At 47.7% G+C, this 23,101-nt stretch overlaps 1 protein-coding gene across 9 annotated transcripts in view; it reads left to right on the top strand.

Annotated features, from left to right (window-relative positions):
• The window catches only part of ELAVL4 (ELAV like RNA binding protein 4), a 134,070-nt gene that overhangs the window by 44,485 nt on the left and 66,484 nt on the right, over positions 1–23,101 (top strand). Inside the window, exon 1 of one of the 9 annotated variants that reach the window (XM_074265984.1) lies at positions 341–1,083. The exons of the other annotated variants lie outside the window; for them this stretch is intronic. Within the exon in view, the coding sequence (XP_074122085.1) occupies positions 1,051–1,083 (33 nt within the window). The 5' untranslated portion in view covers positions 341–1,050. Of the gene's footprint in view, positions 1–340; positions 1,084–23,101 lie in introns of those variants that run through there. 9 annotated transcript variants of the gene reach the window in all.

Raw genomic sequence — 23,101 nt, 5'->3', positions numbered from 1 at the left:
TGGAGCTTGCCCGGCAGCAAGCAGTCGCTTCCTCTTGGGCTCTCTTAAGGTGCCTCAGGGGCGTCCTTCAGAATCTGGCATTTTGCTCAATGATTTCCAAAACTGGGTTTATGTTTAGCTCAGGATTTCCTAATTTGGGGTGGGGGAAGAATTGACATACATTTTTTTTCCGTTGCATTTCTCTGGGTAGTGACTCACTTCGCCAGCCTGAGAGTGAGCCTATCTCTGCATGGAGCCGTCAGCTAGAGAGAGGGAGGGGGAAGCGCGGCAGGTGGAGCCGAGGTCATCTTACTGGAATCTCATTGGACCACCGGGGCTGGAAGGGGCTTTTGGGCAGTCCTCATTTCACAGACCGGGAAATTGAGGCCCAGAGAAGGGATGGCACCCCTCCAAGATCACACTGATAGGGCTCTGTGTCCGCCTCAGAGGATTTTATTCACCTGGATGGCGAGGGGGCGGGAGGAACAGGGAAACAAGTACACTGACCTTAAGACCATCAGTAAATACTGATTCTAACAGATTCAAGTTCTGGGGTTTCCTATGGGCTTGGGCAGCTTTTTTCTGGGTTGGAACCCCATTTTCTTAGCTGCAAAGAGAGCTTGGAAACCCTTCCCCCATGTCTGTTGAAGCCTAGAGACCACACAATGTAAATTACAGAGGATACCAAAGTAAACCAGTTATTCTTGAAGCCTGCTTACCCAAATGGTTCTTATAATACGGTTCCAGCCCATAAACGTCCCAGCTGAAAAATCAGCCCCAGGACGCCAGCCGATCTCAGAGCCCTGTTTGGAGAAGTCTGGGCTTCTAGATGTTTTCCTTTTCTTTCATGGTTTAGCTGACCTACCTCTGGTTCTTTGCCCTGTAATTTCATTTTTGAATTTTTATTTTTTTATCCTCAGTATCTGCCACTTAGTAGGTGCTTAATAAATGCTTGATGAATTGAATTCACCTTCCTCCTCTTCGCCCATTGAATTTTAGAGTTCCTTTTGTAGGCTATCTCCTACGGAGAGCTTCTTCTGATTGCCTTGGGCTGGCAAGGTGGCACAGTGAATGGAGCAGTCAGTCGCCTCAGAGACTTACAAGGTGGGTGTGTGATCCTGGGAAACTCACTTCATCTCTGTTTCCTCAATTGTAGAATGCAGATGATAATAATAATAATAATAATAATAATAATAACAATTATAATGTTGTTCTGGGTCCTTAGATGTCTACAAAACCCTAGGCAAAAACCACGCCTTTGTCTTCATCCTAGGGTCACTTTGGGAAGCACTACCTGCCTTTGTAGCCCATCTTTTCATCTCCTGTGAATTGCAAGGGGACTGACTACATCTTGTTTTGGTGTCTGGTACCATATGCAGTGGGCATTTAATAAATGGTGCAGTATTTATGGAGTCTCTCTTCCCTCAGGGTGGAGAGGGGAAGTTGGAGGGGAGCTGGTGAGGGACCAAAAGTGGCTTAATGAGATTTTTTTTCCCAAATTTTTCGCCATTTTCCTTCTCACGCTTGGGCCATGCTGAATGATGGATTGCCGCAGCAGTCTAGGGAGCTTGAGAGGCGAATGGCTCTATTGACTGATGAGGTGTACTAGACGTGTGCAGAATCCCGATTGGAGATGGGTTGCCTGCTGTTTGCTTGTAGGGAGGGTCTGGGGAAAAGAGGCTGTGCTGGGGGGGCCCCATAGTCAGATAGCCAGAGGACTTGTTAGGGAGTGGGGCTTATGGGAAGAAACATTGGGGAGGACTTGTTAGGGAGTGGGACTTATGGGAAACATGGGGGAGGGGAGAAGGGTGTTAGGTCTTGCTTGATCTTTATAGAACCTTTGTTTGAAGCATGTTACAGAAATTCACAGATGGCGCTAAATTTGGATGTGTTGTTGACACTGGTGAGGGCAAAGAAATCCTCTGTACCTCCCCGAAACAGCTGGAGATACAGACTGAGAAGCATGAAATTATGTTTGTCTTTGAAAAGAATAATGCTAATAAGTGGTGGGTGACATGGGCCCCCCTGCAAGTTCTACCTGCATGGGAGAACACTTTTGAGAGAGGAAAAGCTCCTTTTTCTGTCCTTACCCACAATTCCTCAGCCTTTGGTCGAATAGTCAGGTGCCATTTTCTACTCTGGTTGTTTTTAAAGCCCTTCGTGGGGTGTAGAGGATCTCAGCCAGAGCTCTGTGCTCTGATGTTCTGAACTTTAGAGTGGATCCCAAATCTTGTGCTGAAATTCTTAAAATAGCCTTTTAATCTGAAAGTATCAATCACCCTGAGCATTCTGGGCCCCCTGGCGCACCTAGAGGAACTTGGGGCATTAGGAGAGAGTTTCTGGAAGGAAAACGAAGGCCCATATTTGGTTTAGTTGTTTTAGGACTTAGTCCAGTACTCATCATAAAGTTGAGAAGCCTGAGGCCTAGAGTGACTCACCCCGTCACACAGGTGAGTTCAATAATAGCGCCCTCTCTCAGTTGGCAATTCTCAGTTTTGAATCCTGGGTTGAATTGAAATTTAGAGTGCCAGCCTACCAAGGGGAAAAAAGCGTCGGTTTTGGAGTCAGGCCTGGGTTCCAATTCTGGCTTTCCCCCTCCTAGTTGTATGAATGTAGCCAATTTCCTTTTATCCTGGGTCTTGCTTTCCTTGCCTGTACAACTCGCTCATCCTGGAGGGCCAGCTCTGGGTTCTTTGCTACTTAATTAAGAGGGTGTGAGAATCTGAGAGCCATGTGATAATTTCCTGACATAATCTCAGTCAGGAACCTTTCTCCAATGAAAGACATGGCATTCTCCCAGGAGAGCAGAGCGTGTAGTCTGGTGTTTTTACTTTTTTTGGAAGCCGGCCTCTTTTGGTCCGAGCCAGCAGCATGCGTGGGGTCTGGGTTCCAGACATGAGCAGGCCTGAGTATGACACTGGCCAGGAGTGGAACTTTGCAGTCTCTGAGGCTCAGTTTCCTCATCGGTAAGGGGAGTGGTTGAGCTCAGTGGGCTCTGAGGTCCCTTCTGTCTCTAGCTCTGGTACCCTGCGGTTCTCCCTAACCCAGCAGTTTGGGTTGACTTACTCACTGGGCTGGGCTCGGGCTGGTTTTCCCTAGCAGTGCTTGCTTATCTTGGGCAAACGTTTACTCTAGGAGTGCCTTGGCAGGTAGGATGACGCCTTCGCCACAACAAGGACTAATGCCATGTGGCCACGGTATTTAGCCAGGACTCACTGCTTGGCCTGGCAAGTCAGGGGTTATACTTTTCTGCCATAAGTTCCTCTGCATGGTGAGGGAAGGAACATGTCAGTGCCCACAAGTGGGGTTGGAGGGAGGGAGAAGGCCAGAAGGGGCTAGGGAGACAGCTGGCTCAGTGGGCGTAGGTCAGCAATGGTCTAGTCTTAAAGGCTGAGGTCACCTCCAGGGCTGCCCGTAACTTACTCATTGCTGGTGATTCGGGAATTGCCTCATCCTGGTGAAGGCCCCAGGATAGATGTTACTTCCGAGCATCCTTTGAGAGGTGACTGGGGAGGTTACATCTCAGGCCACCCTGAGCGCCAGTGCCCAAAGCCTCGGCACTCCAGAACGTGGGAGTTCTCTTATTCCAAGAAAGGTGACGGGTCAGTGAAAAGCCTGATCCATTTGGTTCTTCTCCTGACTGGAGTCCAACTGAGTGACCTTGGCCTTGCTTGTCAATTGGGTATGTACATCAAACCTCTGGAACTCTGGCCACCCAGAGAATCTGGGGGCGGCGAAATACAGGGGAAGGAGCCTCGGCTTCTACGTCTGGTCACCCGAGTTCAGGGTCTGGCTTTGGCAAGTCACGTAACCTCAGTGCTGGGTGTACAGAAAGCACTTACTACTGACTGGGGACCGACTCTCTGCCTCTGAATTTATTTGCAGTTAAAGGGGAGTTGGGCTAGATAGTTGTTCTTTGGGGTTTCTGCTAGTTCTTAAGCTATAATTCTTTATCTATTATCATAGATGTATTTTTAAATAATATTTTATTTTTCTAAATACATGCAAAGATATAAACTATGATTATTGATGTAATTCTTGATAATTCTTGATTTTGAGCTCATTTTCTAGAGGAAGAAACTATGGCCTAGAGAGAAGTGTCTTGTGTAAGACCACATTAAAAGAGAGGGAGTTTGGCCACCATGTTCTCATTTAACGTGGGCTTTTCTGAACTCTGATTTAAACTCAGTTTTTTTTTTTTTAATTGGGAGTAATGAGCCATGAACAATCATAAACTCATAGATCCAGAGCTAGAAGAAATCTTAGGGATTAGTGAGTCTGGTCTTCATATTTTAAAGGTGGGAAAACTGAGGCTCCAAGGAGTTAGGTAACTTGCTTTAGATTTCAGAATCAGGCTTTGAACCCAAGATTTCTAATTTAGACTTAAGTGAAGATGTCTTCAAAAAGCATTAATGTGATGCAGAATACAGAGATAAATAAAACTTTAGTTCTGTCTTCTGGGTGTTTACAGTTTCATAGAAAAGCCAAGTAAATACCATTAGAGTTAAAAGACCTGGATTTAAATTCATGTTCTGCCATTCCTGTACTTATGTGGATTTGTGTGATTCTTTACCCAAAAAATGTATATCTATGGATTATATTATATGAATAATATAATTATAAAAATAATGTGGATTACAATACTAAGAAGCTCAGGCAGTTAGGGGTTGGACATGGGAAGGAAAGTTTTCTGGGAGGGTAGCATTTGAGTTGGGCCTTGAAAATTAGCTAAGGGTCAGACAAATAGAATTATGAGGAATGGATTTCTGTCATTTGATTGGAAGAATTATCAGCTGAGGCTTGGAAGGAACAAGTATTCTGTATTCAGGAAGGGACCCATTTTGCTAGGAAGAGGTTAGGATGATTGGCAGGATGAGGAGGTTGGGTGGAGGCTGCAAATATTTTCCTTTTATTTGTCCTAAGTTTGCCTTCAGCCTTCAAGGAACTTTCTCTAATTCACTAGGAAAATGGCTTCCTCCTCCTCCCATCCTCAGACATCTAAGGTATAGCTTCTGATGGTCCCTAGTTGAATATTCCCACCAAGCCCTGGGATTTGGGACTTTGCTATATCAAAAAAGATGAATGATTAAGATGAGATGTACTTCAGTAATTTAGAAGGATTCTTAGTGAAGGGGAAGACCATTGGATCCTGAGTTCAAATCCTAACTCTGCCAGTTGATCTTGAATAACTCACTTAATATTGGGAGGAGGGGCTCTCAGTTTCCTAATCTGTTCAAAGAGGCACTTGGATGCCCTCTAATCCCCTTCCAAGACTTAATAACTGTTTTAGTCAAGGAAGTGTTGGCTGAAGAACATTAGGCCTGGAAATCACAAGGCTTCCATCCAAGTTCTGTTATTTTGTAGCTCTGTGACTATGGGTAAGTCACTTTCCTAATAGTCTCCTGCCTTGTCTCCCTGGAAGGCTTATTGTGGAGAGCAAATGAGATGGGATGGAGAGGAAAGTTCATGGGGACATTGTAAAGCAGTATTGTCATCATGGAGGTCTGTCCAAGGTTGGGTTTCTGGCTCGGAATAACTGAATCTGAAAATTGGTTCTAGGGATCTCGGTGGCCATTTCATCCGGCAAAACAAACAACCAACCCAAAAAAAATCTTGGTTATAACATGCCCAACATGTGGTGACCTCCAAGGAAAAGAAAATCATCACTTCTCTTCATTTTTTGAACTTAATTTTTAATGAACAAAATCTGTAGTTTTTGTTTCTCTCATTTCTCTTTCTCACGAGAGAGAGAGAGAGAGAGAGAGAGAGAGAGAGAGAGAGAGAGAATCAAAATTCTGCGATGTGCAAAAATGATCTCTCATTCTTCTCCCTGATTCCCTCCTCTCTGTCATGAGGTAGAACCCACCTCCTCTGAAGGTGACCCTTGGGGATAGCTCTCATTGGTTAGGGAGGTTTTCCCAACCCAAACTGACCTCTTGGGAATTCCCACCCACCTGCCCCCAATGACGAAATAAAATAATTCCATTTCCTCCTTCACACTACAGCCCTTAAGACATTTGAAGGATAAGAGTCAGGTCTTCACCGAGTCTTTTTGTCCCTGAGCCCTTATAGGCCTATTTCTTTCAGATCCTCATTTGATCTGGAAGAAGGCTGGAGCCTTCTTCCTCCTGGTTGGGCCTCTCTGCCCCCCACCTTGACACTCTTCATCTTATCTATGGCCTTCTTAAGTCTGATGGAGACAGGACAAGGGATTGATCACCTCCCTGGTTTTGGAAGCAATGCTCTCTTGAAATAAAGAATCCCATGAGCTTTCTGGCCTCTACATCATACAGCTGACATACAGCCCACTGAAATCCTCAGATCTTTTTCAGAACACTGCAGCGTCTCCATGTTTCTCCCTATTTTAATATCATGGGGTTGATTTTTTGAGCCTAAACTTGAGACTTCACATTCTCGAGTGTCAGAATCCTTTTGGAGCCTAACTTTGTCTTCCATTTTGGTAGTTCTCCTTAGATTTGGGGTTATCTGCCAATAATCTATGCTTTTATCTACATTTTTATACAAGTGTTCAGTCGTGTAGGGCCAAACACAGATCTTAGGGGCGCTCCACTGGAGGCCTGCTGCCACGTTGACATTGAACCATTAACAGTTATTCTTTGTGACCAGTCATCTCACTAGTTCTGAAGTCATCTAATTGCAAGATCATCTCCTTGACATCTCTGTATTTTCTTCACTAGAATAATGTGAGATACTTTTCCAAAAGCCCTGATGAAAATTTAAGACAACACAGATATTTCCTTTTGTCTCCTAGTTCAGTAATCTCATTAAACAAGGATGTGAGGACAGTCTTTCGTCTGCCTTACTCAAAGCCATTCTGGCCCTTGGGGATCATTGTTTCTCTTTCTAGAGGTTCACCAACCACTTCTTTATTGACTCCTACTAGTATTTTCCTAGATTAAAAAAAGCAAACAGAAAGGGGGGTTAAAATCGCACAAGGTGGAGGAGAGTGTATAGGAGGCAGAATCTTGACTTTTCCACTTGCTGCTTGTATGACCTTGAACTAAATCACTTCATCTTTCTGGATTTCAATTTCTTCATCTGAAAGATAAAAGAGATTTATAATAGATGGTGTCCAAACTTCCTTTGCTCTCCAGAGCTGTGATACTCAAACCAGATCCTAGAAAGCCATTCACAATCTCTCATCCTTTTCATTGTCCTGTGACCTTGGAAATAATAACTGCTCACGTATGCGTAGTGATTTAGTTTGTAAAGCATTCTTCTCACAAGAGCACCAGACATAGTTCCAGACTCCCCGGTTCATCATTGGAGGGGTTCCCATCAGCCCTTGGCTCAGTGTCTTCCTCTGCCATCTATTGAGAACCTGCATGGCTGCAGATCCAATAATAGTTGTACCCGTGTCCTTTTTCTGCCACATACTTAGTGTCTTTCTGGGAGCCTTCCTCAAGCTATTCAAGAAGGCCAGTTGCATTCACGATCATCCCTGCGACCTATGTTTTCTTTATTGAGTGGGTATTCATCTCATCCTCGAGGTGCAGATGGTGGAATCCTCCCTCCCTTCCCTCAATTCGACTCTCAGCTGCTGGGATTGTGTTCCTCTGTTTGGATCTTTGATAATCTTGTTCTGCCGGCTCTGTCTATCTGATAATAAATGAAACTCTCTAGTAAGGGAAATAGTTTTCAATCAGGATGCCCATGTTTCTTGTGAATCTTGTCTTTTTCTAGAATAATTTAGGGAGTTTGCTGCTTACTCGATTTGGGTCACTAGAGAATTACTCTTGTCATAGCTAGCCACCATTCATTTCTTATGTGCTAGTACTGTGCTAAGCCCGTTGCAGAGTAAAAAAATATATATATATATACACACACACACACACACACACACACACACACACACATATCACAAATGTAAAATACTTTACAAACTAATATACATTTTGATCTTTACCACAATCCTGGGAGGTAAATGTTACTATATATACCCATTTTACAGTGAGGAAATGGAGGCAAACAGTCCGAGGTCACACAGCCAGTAATTGTCCAAGGCAACATTTGAACTTAGATTTTTCTCACTCCAAGACTCTAGCCTTTGTGAGACAGGGTCCTCGACCTTGAGAGTCAAGGGGCCTGAGTACTCCCCCTGATCTTGCCACTAATCTTCTGTGTCACTTGGGGCAAGTCCCTGTCAGTGTCTAGAGCCTCTGTTTCTGCATCCGTGCCTCTTGGGGCAATTCCCTGCCGTTATTTCTGCATCCATAAATTAGAAGGGCTGGACTCCATGTTCCCTGCGGCCCGTTCTTTTTAAAGGATGTCTTTCTCTGCTCGGAAGTCCTCCTTCCCCAAGAGGGAACACTGGAGTGTGGGCACCATCCATCTGGCTTCGTGTTGGCCGGATTGGTCCCTTTTGGATGTGGAGAGAGAGGCTGGGATGAAAGGAAACCAGATCTTTTAAGAGCTAGAATTCAGAGTCTGGCAAAGCTGCCAGAGAGAACATTCATTATCCTAGCTTGAAAAATAAAATAAAAATAGCAAAGTACACAACAAATATATTGTGTCAGGGAGGCAGCTTTTCTAGGAGTGTAAGGATCTGCTGAAGAGAGAAGCTCTGTGAGCACCATGTATGTAGGAGCCCTCGTTGGAGGGCGTCTTTCCTACTGAAGATGAAAGGGTCTTCTGGGTTTGAGTCTGGCCTCTGACATACACTGTCTGGGTGACCCTAAGCAAGGCACCCTCTGCTTTGGAGAACACTCTTAAGGCTCTCGTTTGCAGAGAAGGGCTTTTCTCATCAGGGAGTTCTTTCTGATGATGAAATCACAGACTTCCTCCTATGGATCAGGCATTGAGATACAAAGATTACCGTGAGGCAGTTCCTGTCCTCAAGGGCCTTGTGCTCTACAGGGCCCATGTAGTATGTACCCAGGCAGGGGGCTATAAAGCAGTTTGCACTGAGTCAGTGAGCACTAAAACCCGGCAAAGTCAGTGAAGACTTCTCAAAGGAGGTGGTAATTGAGCTGAACCCCGAACAAAATGAGGAGCTCTGAGAGCCCCATGAGAGAAGGGAAGGCATTCCAGGTGTGAGGTACAGCCTGGCCAAAGGTGTGGAGGTAGGAACCACATTGCCATGTTGGGGAAGAGTGAGTGTGCTGGTTTGGCCAGAATATAGGAGTGTGGGAGTTGGAGGGAAAGGAATATAATGTGTAGTGAACCAGGAACAGTAGAGCGGAGACATGTAATTAAGGTCTTTAAAGGCCAAATGGAGGACGTATTGTGGAGGCAAGGCAGATGGCATCAGTTGGGCAGCTTTTGGAATATGGGTTGACAGGTTGGACACATTGGGGGGGAATAATCTAGTTAAGGCAGGGCTTGATCCGGGATTGATGTTGCCTTCTTTCTCCTGATTCTCCAGTTTGTTTGTCCACGTACTCGTCTCCTTAGATTGCAAGCTCCCTGAAGGCAGGGCTACCTTTGGCCTCATTCTGTAACCAGCGCTTAGTGTGGAACTTAATACATGTTTATTCTCTCAGAAGCGAGAACAGCAGAGCTGTAAGAGCTGTTGTGAAGATAGGGTTGTAGTTCAGGGGCGCTGTCCCCCCCACTGTCCTAGTGTAGCTCCTCCCTCTTTCTCACCTGAGCTTCTAGTACAGTGAGTATTATGGTTGGGAATGTTCTTTCCCAGTGGCCTTCTATCTGGAACAGACCTAACATATCTAGTCTTTGAGACTTGTGATTGGCTAGTGATAAAACCTGCTGGAGGCGGGGTCTCTGAAGTTGAACAAACCCCACCAGCAGAAGGCATTGAAGGATGTCATTAGAGCTTCTGGAATCCTGGGCAATGAGTACTTTCTTATAGAGCTTCATTAAACTGAATCATAGACGAGTGCAGAGGGCCACAGAATCTTGTCTTCCCAGTTCTGACCTGGAAACCTTTCTCCTCTTTGTTTCCTCCTTTTCCCTTGGCAACTGCATCTACTCCTGTGATCCCGGTGATCACCTTGTGATGGAATAACTTTGTATTTATTAATACAACAATAAAGTTTATTTGGTCCTCTTAGGCCTAGAGAATCATAGGACCAGACATCCAGACCTGAAAGGAACCTCTGAAACCACTTAGTCCTCCTCCCTCATTTTATAGAGGAAGCTGAGGTCCAGGAGGTGAGGTCATTGTCAGTAGCAAAGCCTGGGTTAAATCCCAAGGAAATGGTGAATTCTTTTTGTCTGTATTCAGCTCTTTCTCTGTGTTCTCCATCTCTCTGCATACACCCTCCTCCAAACTAAGAAGACTCTCTCATGGGGAAGAAAAACAGAGAAAGCTATGGTTTATTCTTATTCCAAGACTAATTTGTTTTAATTAGTAATGTAGACTAGAAATTAGCATTTTAAGAAAGAAACCCTTTCAAGAATAGTCTCTCTAACTCGAAGAGATGTCAAAGTATTTACTAAGTGTGTCAGCTGTGGGCAGAACATGGAACAAGGCCCCCCGTATTGCTTCTGCCTCTGGGGTGGCGGAATCTGTGTGTCGCCAGTTGGTCGCATGGATTTGATTGGACTTTCTTTAGCCTCCTCAGCCACGGTTCCTTATTTGTTTTGCTCACAATGCCTGCTTTTGCCAAAGCCCAAATCAGTGCAACAAATGGGTGTGTGCAGGGCCCTGGGCCCAGGCCTGGGGGAGAGCTCTGCCCATGGAGGCTTCAGGAAGCTTACAGTCTAGCAGAGGAGATGCAGCTAACATAATTAAATATTATACAAGGGAGGAGGTGATCGGGGTCCCAGAGAGATGCAGAAGTAGCTTTTAAATGCTGTGAGGTTAGTGATCTACTTCGAGAACTCGGTAGAAGGAAATTAGGGAAGTCTTTCTGCAGGGGCAGCATTTGAATTTGAACCCAGGCTCTAAAGAAAGAGAGGTTTCAACAGTATGAAGAGAATGTATAGCAGCATCATGGACACATGGTACAACAGAGGAAACTATGAATTTCAGGTCAAAGGTGTTGGTTATCACAACAGAATACAGGAAATTTGGGAGGTTGTAATTTGAAAATAAAGAATTAAAAGGCATGTCTCAGATTTATCAGGAATCTATATTCCGGACTATATTCCTTTTCAGTATGTTAAGGATGAGCAGTGGCCATTCTGGGCCAACAGGATCTAGAAGTCACATTGGTGACAGATATTGATTGGTATTGACTACCTTCAAGGAGCATAGGAGCTTGTGCAGTATTTACCCAATGAAGCTCACTCTCTCAAGAAATCACATAGCTTTTGTTTGACTTTTGATTTGCAGATCTGATAGTGGGATAAGGGGAATACGCTAAGACTTGTGGTCTTTACCTGCTACTGTGTTTTAACATCGGCTTCCAGTAGCAAGTGGGAGAAAAGCAGTTTGGACCGCCATCTTGAAAATGGGATGAGCCTGAATTTGGGGGAAGCAAGGTGGCTTGTTCAGGAGAACATGGGACTTAGATTGCGGCCCTGCTGCTAATCTGCAGTAGTGTGTTCTTGTTAGAGGCACAGAATTCAGAATCTAAGAATGTTAAGGGATCCCCGAGATTTCTAGTTCAACTTGGACCTGTGCAAGAATCCCTAACTCAAAGTCATCCAGATTTCTCCAGGCAGCCCTTCCTTTCTATTTTGGGGACAACTCTCGTGTTTCCTGGAGTCATGTCTAAATACAAAAGCAGAACACTTGGCACAGTGGAAGCCCCTTTCTTCCTTGGGACTCTCTTAGCTGTGATCTTTCTTGACACCCCTCTCTCACTTCTCCTGACTACTCCTGGGCTCCCTCTGTCTGTGCTGCGTCTTCTGTGTGGGTATTCGCCGAGGTTCTGCCCAGGACCTTTGTTCTTCTGTCTTTATGTCATCTCACTTAGTGACCTCATCAGTTCTACCTGGAACTTTTTTCTTCTCTCTTTACGCCATCTCACCTGGTGACTTCATTAGTTTACCTGGGACTTCTCTCTTTATGTCATCTCACCTGGTGATATCACTTTCCTTGGTTTCAGTGACTATCCCCAGGCAGATGATTTCCAGATCTGCACGTCTGACCTTGGTTGCTTTCCTGCACCCCAGTTCTACATCTGTCCACTGGACAGTTTGAATAAAATGTCCCATAGTATTTTAGACTTCCCCAAGATAAAAACTCCTTAGCCTTAGCCTCTGAGCCCAGGACGCCCCTTCCCCAATTTCCCTCTTTATGCCACGGAAGCACAGAATTGTTTGGCAAATAGTAATACCTTCCAGTGTCCTAGGTCCACAGCCACAGCATCTTCCGTGACTCTTCCCTTTGTCCCTGTATCCATGAAGGCCCCAGATCTCCTTGTAGCTGCCCTTGCAGTATTTCTCCCATCTGTACCTTTCTCTCCACTTAGCCAGCCACATATGCTAGCCCTCCAGTGCCGCTCACTTGGGACTCCTCAGAGATTTCAGCCTCTCCATCCTCTCATAAGCTGCCAAAGGAGTGTTCTCAAAGGCTCAGATCTGTGTCACCGCCCTTTCAAGAAGCTCCCATGGCTCCCTATTGCCTCTCTCTGCTGGTAGACTGGCGCTGGTCCATTTTCCCAGATTTATTTCCATTTGCTCCCTTCTTGTGGCACGTAGATTCTCTCTTGCCGTTCCTCCTGTGGGACCTCTGTACTCCATGCCCGGGGTGTCCTTCAGCTCTTGGTGGAATTTCTTAGTGGGTCCATCTTGCCTGTTGGTGCCCAGGGACCCTCTCTGAATTCTCCCCAGGGGCCTTGGAGAGAATTCCTAGGGATCCTCCTCCTGACCCGGCTCTGCCCCATCCTACTTTGCAACCCCCGCGATCCGCCCTCCCGGCACCTCCTGGGACACTTTCCTTTCTTGCCTCTCCAGACTCTGATCAGTTCTTCCTGGTGTGTTTCAAGTTGTGGGGTCAGAGGGCAAAAAGTTCGTTCGGGAAGCAGGAAGATCCCAGCTGCTTTTGTCCTCTGCCCACCTTCCCCTCCCCCCCATCACTGCAGAGGTGGGTCGGCCTTGGAGACGGAACCGCCAGAACTCGGGCTGTCTGTCGGGGGAAGCAGCAGCTCCAGACTGTTGGGGAGGCAAATGAAAATCTGCCTCCTCGTCTTTAGACGTGGGCGACTCTGGTACGTGGTACTGTGTGTCCTGTCCGTCCTGACAAGTCGGTTGGTAGGTTCTGCTGAACTGTTTCCTACTGTCCCCTTTTCTTTACTTCTTTTTGGTTATGAGGGAGAGGGTTTATTGTATAGGGGAAGGGAGGAGGGATGTCTTTGGAAGAGCAGGTGAAACCAAAAACATCCACCGAAAATTTTAAATGCTGTTTTGGAGGTGTATAGTAGACAGTTATAGCCAGTAGCCAGACGGTAAGCATGTGTTAAGCACCCACTGTATGCCAGACACCATACTGAGTGCTGATGCAGGTCATTTGAATCTTAAAATGGTGCTGAGATGGAGGAGAAAGTGATGGGTTACAGAAGTTTCTTCCCCAAGGTCATGGGAAGTGTCAGAGGCAGAGTTGGAATCTGTGACCTCTGATCCCTCTGCTACATGGAAGGTCAGCATGGGACCCACCCAAACTATCTTATTCTCTCAAGGACATTTGTAGGTAAACCTGAAAAGAGGAAACAAGATAAAAACAGAATAAATCTCTGAGTTTTCTTTATAACAAACTCTTTCCATCAGCCATAATGTTGGATCCCATTACATTTAGATTCACTAATGCAGTGCCTTTTGCATAAGATTAAATTAGCTTAATAATTATAACTTTTCTTGCTACAAATTGTTATGGTCCTTTAAGATTTCAAAAGTGTTTTATAAATCCTTTCTCATTTGATCCTTACAACAACCCTGAAGAAAGTGTTGTAGTTATCCCCATTTTACAGATGATGAAGCTGAGGCAGGCAGAGGTTACGTGGCATGCCCAGGGTCACAACAGCTAGTAAATGTCTGAGACTGGATTTGAATTCAGATCATGCTACTGATTAAATATAGGGTGATTTGGGAAGCAGGGAATTCCTGCAGAAGGGGATCCTTTAGCTTCGTGGGAAAAGGAAGGAGCTACCTTAGTCCTGTGTGGGAGAGAGGTTGAGGTCAAGATGACTCCTCTTTTCCAAAGGGAGTGAGCACATCAGCTGCCGCCAAGGACATGTGGGTGGTAGGGACTTGGGAAGCTCTGATTTAAGTCTCTCTGGTCTCAGTTTCCTCATCTGTAAAATTCACACAGACATAATCAAATCATAACATAATTTTTAAATGGCACAATTAAGGGGCTGCTGGGTTAAAGACAGTAAGTAATATAATAGGAGGGGCTGAATGGGATCGTCTTTTACTATAATAGGAGGGCTTGAACGAGATCATTTTTCCTTCTCCTATAAATCTGGGGTTCTAGCATTTAGCTACATTTTGTCTTTTATTACCAATAAGTGCTTTTTAAGGAAAGGCTCAAATAGATGGAGCCAGGAAGACAAGCCTCCGTTTACCCAGTCCTTAACCCTTGCCAGGTCCCATCCTTTTTGGTGTCGGCCCTCTGATAAGGGCATAGTTGATGTTGGTTTCCACCAGACCGGAAGCCCGTTGAGGGGAGGGCCTGCGTTGTTGACTCGTGCCTGTGCCCGTGTCCAAGCCCGGCCGGAGCTCACTTGGTGCTCGTCCTTTGGCTCTGGGACCACAGCCTCCGCAGGAGATGGGGTCGGGAGAGGAATACGTTTCATACAGAGTTTTGATGATAAGGACGACAATAACATCCAACATCTGTGTATCACTTCCAGTTCTTTTTTTAGTCTCTAATTCATATATTTTTAGACTTCTTTTTTTTAAAAAAAAGTAAGTACTAAATTCTAAATAAAAAAGTGATTGAGAATATTACAGGAGAGCAAGTGGGCCTCTGACCCCATTTTGCTGGTGACAAAAGTGATTGTCGGGTTAGATGACATGGCCAGGGTCACCGAGGTACATGGTGTAGTAGATAAAGCCCTGGATTTGGGCCTAGAGGGTCTGCACAGCTAGGCGGGACTCTCAGTAGAGAGCGCTAGCTTCAAGTTCAGGAAGACCTGAGTTCAAATGCTGCCACCGACACTTATAGGACAAGTCACTTAGCTGCCACCTGCCTCAGTTTCCTCAACTGTTAAATGGGAATAAAAGAGCATCTACCTCCTAGGGTGAGGATTGAATGAGACAGTGTTTATAAACTCTTAGCGCAGTGGCTGGTACACAGTAGGTGCTCTATAAACGGTAGCTACTATTGTTATAAATATAGTCTACAAATGTTAGCAGGAGTTGGACTGGTGGCTTCTGGCTTCAGAGTCCCTGTTCTTTTACTTCCTAATTGGAGGAAGGCACGGCCCAGTGGGGAGAGCCATGTTGTTGGCATGGGAGCGCTTCTGTGCTTATTTACTGTCCGTAGTTTCCTCTGGGCCCTCCCCTTTACGATAAGGGATTTGGAGCAGACAGGGGCTCTGGGGTCTCTCCCAACTCTGGATCTGCTTCTAGGGCTTACTCCGGGAAGTTTCCATTCCTCTACGGAGAATTAGAGCCCAAGGGCGTCATACAGGGAGGCAGGGGCCTGAGAGAAGGAGCTGCCGGGCCTTGGAAATCTGCACTCAAGAGGTTGCAGGTCCCTGGCAGGGGGCTTAGAAGCCATTCCTTATTCAGCGGGGCTGGACTAGGTGAGCTGGGAGGGGGGTTTCCTCTGGCTCTGGGCCAGCTCTGATTCACACTCATGGAGCCTTTGGGAAGTCTGTGGTAGAAAGGAGGGGGAGGGGCAGAGATGGGGAAAGAGAAGAAAGATGGAGAGAGTGAGGGAGAAGAGGGGAGGGACAGGGAAAGGAGAGAGAGGGTAGAGCTAGGAAGAGGGGCAAAGAAAAAGGAAGGGAGAAGGGAGGGGGAGAGGAAAGAGGGAGGGGGGAGGGGAGGAATTAGAGGGGGAGGGGAGGGAGGGGCGTTGCTGGGCAGTGTCCCTCCCTTCACAGGACGTCCTTGAGGCTGGGAGCAATCTCAGATCGGAGGATGGGCCAGCCGCCATTGGGCAGCTTCCCGCCCCTGCACGCCTGGGTAATTTAGGAAGGAGCCACGCTGTCCCAGCTTGGCACTCCCTGCCGGTGTGTGGGAACAGCTCCCCACTCTCTGCTCCCAGCCTCCCCTCTGCCCTGGGAGCAGGGCCGGGGTCCCCCAGGCACAGGCCAGGCAGCCCTCAGGGAAGGGTGGGATATCCTCTGGTAAACAAAGCCCCAGCTCACTGTGTGACCTTGAGCTAATTCTCGCCCTCTCTGGGCACCAAGCCCATTCCCTTGTCTGAGAGCAGGATAGACTCAGTTTCCCTCCGAGGCCTCCCAACTCCTGGCACTCGGTGGGCACTTCCTGGGTGCAGCGGACACACATTTTATAGCCCTGGTAGGTTTTTAGAATGGTGCAAGAGCCTGGGAGCCTAGCAGGTGTGGGGCCGGGCCTCCCTGGAGGGGGAGGGGAGAGGGAGACCCTTACCTCAACACCAAAGAGTTTTCTGTCAGCAAAATGGGGATAACAACAGCTCTTGGCTCAAGGGCCTCCTGTGTCCAATAGCAGCCCACACAAAGGGGACTTGTGACCTGAGCCGCTTTTCCTCCTTTCTTCTTCTCCTTTTCCTCTTTCTTCCTCCTTTCCTCTTCCTCCTCCTCCTCCTGGTCCTCTTCTTCCTCTCCTTTTCCTCCTCCTCTTACTTTTTCTGTTCTTAACCCTTCTCTTTCCTCTTTTCTTCATCTTCCTCTTCCTCCTCTTGCTGCTTTTGCTTCCTTTTGCCTATCCTGCAGTACTAACATTTTCTAGCCTGAGAGGGAACTTAGGGTGGGGTCCTAGAGATGCCCGAGAGAACCCAGGCTTCCTCTCTGAGCTCCTCCACCGAACCCCCCCCCCCCCCCCCCGTTTGTCAAGGCGTCAAGCCCCCCACAGGGGCTTTCCCGGCAATAGCTTGGGGATGGAGTGAAGCAGCTGTGCCCCCTTTCACCCAGGACCTTGTGAGGGAGGCTGGGGTCAGCAAGGGAGCCTGAGTTGGGAGTTCTTTGCCTGTGCCTTCTGTCCATCAGTCCTCTAATAAAAGAAGCCCTTGCCCATCGTCTTTGAAGGCGGGCACTTTAGCCAGACATTCACTGCTTCCTGAGGTCATGGAGTCAAAGGCCGAAGGGGGCCCAAGAGAGGAGTTAGGTCTTCGAAGGTTCACTGGTCTGCTGAGGTCAGCAAGTATCTGGGGGGGGATCTGACCTTGGGCCTTTGAAGTGTGGAGGCAGGCGGGATCCTCCTATTCTTCTATGTGGGCAATGTCTTGGCCCCCTCTGCTGCCTTATAGGTGGCATGGGGGGGCCCTGGTTATGTGGGCTGGGTGTCTCCCCTGCTTCCAGGTGGGCGTCTTTGGAGGTGCTCCCCAGCACCCCCTCCCTCAGCTCCGTTCACCTTAGATGGGGCTGCTTGTCCTTGCCCAGAAGAGCCAGACTTGAGCTGGGCTGGGCTGCAGGTGCCTCTGCCCTAGTCACATGAACCTGGGCCAGGCCAGGGGGACCATGAATGGGCCAGCCTGACTCTGGTTGGCTTCCCTGCGGTTTATTAGCTGTGCTTTATCATTTGCCCCGTCATACCCCAGTCTGGCATGGGTTCTGTGCAGTGGGCACACGGTGGTTCAGGCGTGGGGGCCCCATTATTCCCAGCGCGATGTTGTTGGCTAGGTACTGGGACATCACAACAAAGAGTGGGCTCCTTTTTATAGGAGTGCAGCGTTTGGGGCCAGGTGGGCCTTTAGGGGGGAGAGAGAGAGGGCCTCCCAGAGGCCCCATAGGGGACCCCTTTTTTATGTGCTCTGCCCCAATCTGCGTCTCCATCATCTCAGGAAAAGCAAAGGGAGGGTCTTGGTGACCTTCAGGGTTCCATAAATCCTCCTCCCCCAGCACCTTTTTCCTTCCTATCCACTGAAATTGGGGTGATCTGGCCAAGGTCATAGAGGTCATTTGTAGCGGAGATGAGATTTGAACTCAGGTGCTCCAGTTAGAGTCTGATGGCCTCCTGTTGCTGGGGTGGGGGGGCTGTCTCCAATCCAGAGCTCTTTGTGTCCTCCCCGCCCCCCACTGGCAAAGAAGGCTCCCCTTTGTTCTCGGCCTGAGCCAAGGACTCAGCCCATTCCCAGCTCGCTTCCGAGCCCTTCCCCATACTAGGGGCGCTAGGAAGAAGCCTCCGAGATGTGCAGAAGGCCAGATGTTACCGGCAGGGGTGGAAGTGCGAGTCTGCGAGGCGAGCGCAGCGGAGGAGGACAATGCACTAGCATTTCTGTGAAGTCTAGGATAATTGCTAAGTGAAATTAATTTTTGATTATGCTTTTAATATCCATCTTGGTGCCAGCATCTAAATTATTCATGCGCCTCGCTCAGCCCAGTGGCCGGCGACTTCTGAAAGGCCTGCGCCCCCCCAGCGCGCTGCGCTCTCCACCCTCTGTGAGGACGCCTTTGCCAGGGTGAGGTCTGCTGCCCGCCTCTCCAGCGCAATTAGTGGCCCACACCCGAGGCCCAGCATCTCCCTTGCTGCAGCTGCAGCACTCAGTGTGCAAGTGCCTGGGCAGCCAGGGAGCCTGGGGCTGGCGGGGTCTTAAAGAGGGTGTTACCCCCAATTTGGGCTGCACCTGCTAATAGCCAACTGCCCACAATTTGGCCCAGCCTCCAAGCCCCAGGTAATCATAATCACTGTTAGCAAGGCCCCCGGAGTGCATCCAGGCCGGAGCACACCCGATTCTTTGCCCGGCACTGACCAGGACTCCTCCCAGTCTGCTCGATCTCCCCATGTCCCCTGGGCCATAGGAGGCTCTTTAAGTGCTCCATAAACAGTCAGATCGCATCTTGTGAAGAGCAGGGGGGCATCCTCGAGCCCTTCCAGGGCCTAGCCCCTGGGGCAGCTGCCTCAGAAGCGTTTTTAAATGTATAAAATAAAGGGCCTCGGATTATTGAGGCGTCAGATTGAAGTTTTCAAAATATTGGAGGAAATTCAGACCTCTGAGAAGCCCTGGTGTAGGAGGCCAGGAACACCCCCTGTCATGGGATGGCACCCCGAAGAAGGCCGGGCCCCTGCCTCTCCTGGGGCTGGTGAGCTGCTTCCGCCTTGCCCAACTTTTTCACCCCAGTCAGGGCTTTCTTGGCAGATCCTGAAAGGGTTGGCCATTCCCTTCTCTATTTAATAGAGGAGGAAACTGAGGCACATGGTGCAGGGACTGGCTCGCATATAGCTAGGAAGGGACTGGAGCCAGATTTTAACTGAGGAAGGGGAGTCAGAGGCACACATTTAGAAGGATAAACTCCGTGCCCACAGCACTGCTCATGCCCATGGCGGTGCTCATGTCTATAGTGGTGCTCCTGTCTGTGGTGGTGCTCATGTCTGCAGTGGTGCTCCTCCCCATGGTGGTGCTTACATCTGCTGCAGAGCTCAGGCCCACAGCAGTGCTTGTGCCCATGGCAGTACTCATCTCTATAGTGGTGCTCCTGCCCGTGGTGGTGCTCATGTCTGCAGTGGTGCTCCTGCCCATAGCAGTGCTCTTGCCCATGGTGGTGCTCACATCTGCAGCAGGGCTCATGCCCACAGTGGTGCTCCTCCCCATGGTGGTGCTCACATTTGCAGCAAAGCTCAAGCCCATGGCAATGCTCATGTCCACAGTGCTGCTCGGCAGGTGGTGCTGGGGCCGGGGCCAGGGAATGGGTCTGGGGTCACCAGGTTAAAACTAGAAGAGGAGCATTAGAGGTAGCAATGTTCCCCAACCAGGTGAAGGATGGTCGACTGAGGTGGGCTGCTCGTGCCCAATCCATAGAAAACCCTTTCTACAACTGGCCTACCTGGTCTGCCGAGGGGAGTCCTGGCCCAGGAGGGGAGATGGAGGCAGGTGTAGGGGCGCCTCCTGCTGGCCCTTGAGGATCCCTGCCTGCCCTACAATTTCCTGACTAGTGGGTGCTCTTGGAGACCCTGGGGTCCCTGACCCCCCTGGGGCGCACGGACACATCCTGGGTTTCTCGGGCCAAGAGCTGCCTCAGCCGGAGAGAATTGTTTGGAACTCCCGAGTGGGGGCTGCCTGGCGGGGAGGGGGTGTCAGTCGGTGGGGGTTTGAGGCTTTCCGGGAGGAGGGAGGGTTAAGTGGGAAATCACTCTAAAGGAGAATTAGGACTTTTATTCTCATTCTCATGAATAATTTAAGCCTGTTTTGTAATGGTTTGATTTAGTGCCTCTGCCCTCAGTAAACATTATTCCTTCATGCTGTTAACAGTTTGGGAATATTGTTTTTTCCCCCTTCGTACCCAAGGGTTAGCGTTTATACACAGAGCTTCAGAAACCCGCCAACGTGGAAAAAGAAAATGCCTTTAAATAAATACTGTTGTATCGAAATAAATGAACCCAGTCACCCTTCTGTCTGGACACTGTTCCTCTTCCTCATGTTCTTTGTCATTGACTGGCCTGGGTTCGAAGGTGATCTCTGTCCCTCCCAGGCCGTGTGACTTGTCTGTGCTTTTGGGTGGCAATATAGGGACACTGGACAAGACGACCCTGCTGGGCTTAATGCTCTTGTCCCGATTGGGTCTAGGTCAGCAGAGCCTGCGTCTTGGCTCAGCCGGTCACACCTGCTGTGTGACCATCTTTCTGGGTCCGGCCTTGTCAGGGCTTTCCTTCCCCTTGTAATAGTCAGACAGCAAGCGAGGTGTTAGGGATGGCCACCGATGACCGGCCTCTGAGGGAGGCCGTGACGGCTCTGATTAGCTCAGGCAGCAGAGTGAGCAGGGGCCTGAATCCCTGCTCTTGCTTAATAAAATGCTGTCCCCGTGTCACTCAGCTTCCACATAGGCAGGGTCTTGTTAAAAGGGTGGCCGTAAATTTTTATTCCCTTTATGGAATAGAGCCCATCAATCTAAGTTATGTTTAGATAAATAGAGTCTCTTTGAGTTTATTGTAAGACTTCCATTTGTGGACAGTCTCAGGGCTCGGGGCATGGCGCGAATTTGAGGATCTGCTCTGAGAATGCTCTCCCCGGCACAGCTCTGGCTCACGAACTAATGGGGAGAAGGCAGCCAGAGACTGAGGCGCTCCCCTTCCCACTGCCTCGGACCACTCCTTTCAGCCCTTGTCCTCCAGGAAGGGAATGAGTGGCTCACCGCCTCAGGGACCTCGAGCTCCCTTCTATTTGCCCTGCTTCTCCCTTGTTTAAAAAACAATAATAATTTGAAGTTCCTTTTTCCATTTTTTTATTTGAAGGGCCATTAAGGAATCCATTATAATTTGGTCTATGTCTCAGGCATTCTTCTAGCCTAAGGACTAGAAATGTTAGTCAAGTCTCGCAGGACCTTATAGGCTTCTGGGAAGAGATGGCGCATATTCAGGAGACCGAGTCGGAGAATTGGAAGGGACCTCAGAAGCCTTCACCTATTCTGATCAAAAAGCCCCTCTGCCTCCATCATCTGCCCCTCATCCATCCCCTCAGGGACTATGAACCACTCGTCTCCAAAGGCAGAAAGATCTCCTTGCTAGAAAGGGTTTCCCGACAGAGTATATTTTGCTCTTTTCTCCTAGCTCTCTCCTTTGGGACCAGGCAGAACAGATCCATCACTCTTCAGGTACTTGGAAGACAACTCTCATGTCCCTAGGGCACCCCTCTCCCAATGTTCTGCTCTCCAACTTATCTCCCATGCCATGGACTCCAAAGCCCTTTACTTCTTGGTTCTGGTGTCTTCTCTCTATCATGGCTTCCAGAACTAAACATAGTACTCTGGTTGGACAGATGTTGTCCTGAGTTCTCAAAGAAGGCCAAATGGACACTACTCTGTTGGGGTCAAAGGACGATGTGTCTGATTATGGCTGATCAGACCAGTATGACCTTGCAAGATTAGATCACCTCCAGCCAGAAAACACGGTGCTCTAGAAGTGTTTGGAACAAGAGAGAGTACAGTCAGACTTACCTTCCTTATACAGGGCCTGTGCCTCCAAGTAGCCAAACCAGTAGTCTCACCATTCAATCAATCCAGCATCAACCAACAAGCATTTATTATGCACCTACTGTGTGCCAGACACCGGAATACAGCATGTTCCCAGGACAATGAATAAAAAAATCTCTTCTTGCAAGAAATTGGGGAACTCTGAAATTGCATGGATTTGTCCCCTCTTTGGCTCCCATATGCCACTGACTCATTGAGCTTGGTATCCACTAAGGTCCTTGGAACTTTTTTTAGGTAAGCTACATTTCACTCATCTTAGAACCAGTGAAGTTGACTTTCAAGATGATTGGCCCAGGGGAGTCCCTAAGGATCTCTTCTCTATTCAGCTTTCTCTGATTCTACATATTTAGTCTTGCCTTGAATCCAGAAACATATCTATGTCAATACGGAAACATTGACCTTCATAAGTAAATGGAAGCTCTGGTTTTTAATATTTTTCTTTTATTTTAGATGTAAGAAGTAAATTTAGTTTAATTCAGTAAATCTTTTTTTTTTATTACCTCTTCTGGGAACAACACACACACACACACACACACACACACACACACACACACACACACACACACACACACACACACACAAAAGGGTATGTTCCTAGTTATGGAGAATTATAGATCATAGATATATAGATATATAAAAGAGGGGAAATTACAGAGAGTACGTCCCAGTGTCCTTGGAGTTCAGAGAGAGACAATGCACACATAAAGCTTTCATTTGACAAATGCTTATTAAATTCACTGGAGAAGAAATAGGTTTGGCTATTGGAGAAAGGGCTGTGAGTTGGGAAGTAGAAGGCCTGAGTGAATATTACCTCTGACACTTCTAAATGAATAGTTCATGGCATCTTGCCTTTGGGGAATCATCTTAAGCAGTCCTGATTTTTACAGGCCAGGAAACTGAGGTCCAGGCAGTTTAAATGATTTGACTGTCAGCATCAATGGAGAGAGTGCCAGTCTACATTCTCTGGCTTTAAAATTATGATTCTTTATATTGAATTACCTGCCGTCCAGCAGTGGAGGGAATGGGGGAGGAGAGGGAAAAATTTGGAACACAAGATTTTGCATGGGTAAATGTTTAAAATGCATATATATTTTTTTAAATTTTTATTTATTTATAATTTTTGGACAGTATATATGCATGAGTAATTTTTTTAAAACATTATCCCTTGTATTCATTTTTCCAAATTATCCCCTCCC

The sequence above is a fragment of the Sminthopsis crassicaudata genome, chromosome 4 (assembly GCF_048593235.1).
Source record: "Sminthopsis crassicaudata isolate SCR6 chromosome 4, ASM4859323v1, whole genome shotgun sequence".
Lineage (NCBI taxonomy): Eukaryota > Metazoa > Chordata > Mammalia > Dasyuromorphia > Dasyuridae > Sminthopsis > Sminthopsis crassicaudata.
The sequence above is the reverse complement of the archived record's forward strand: the minus strand, read 5'-3'. Positions and strand labels throughout refer to the sequence as shown.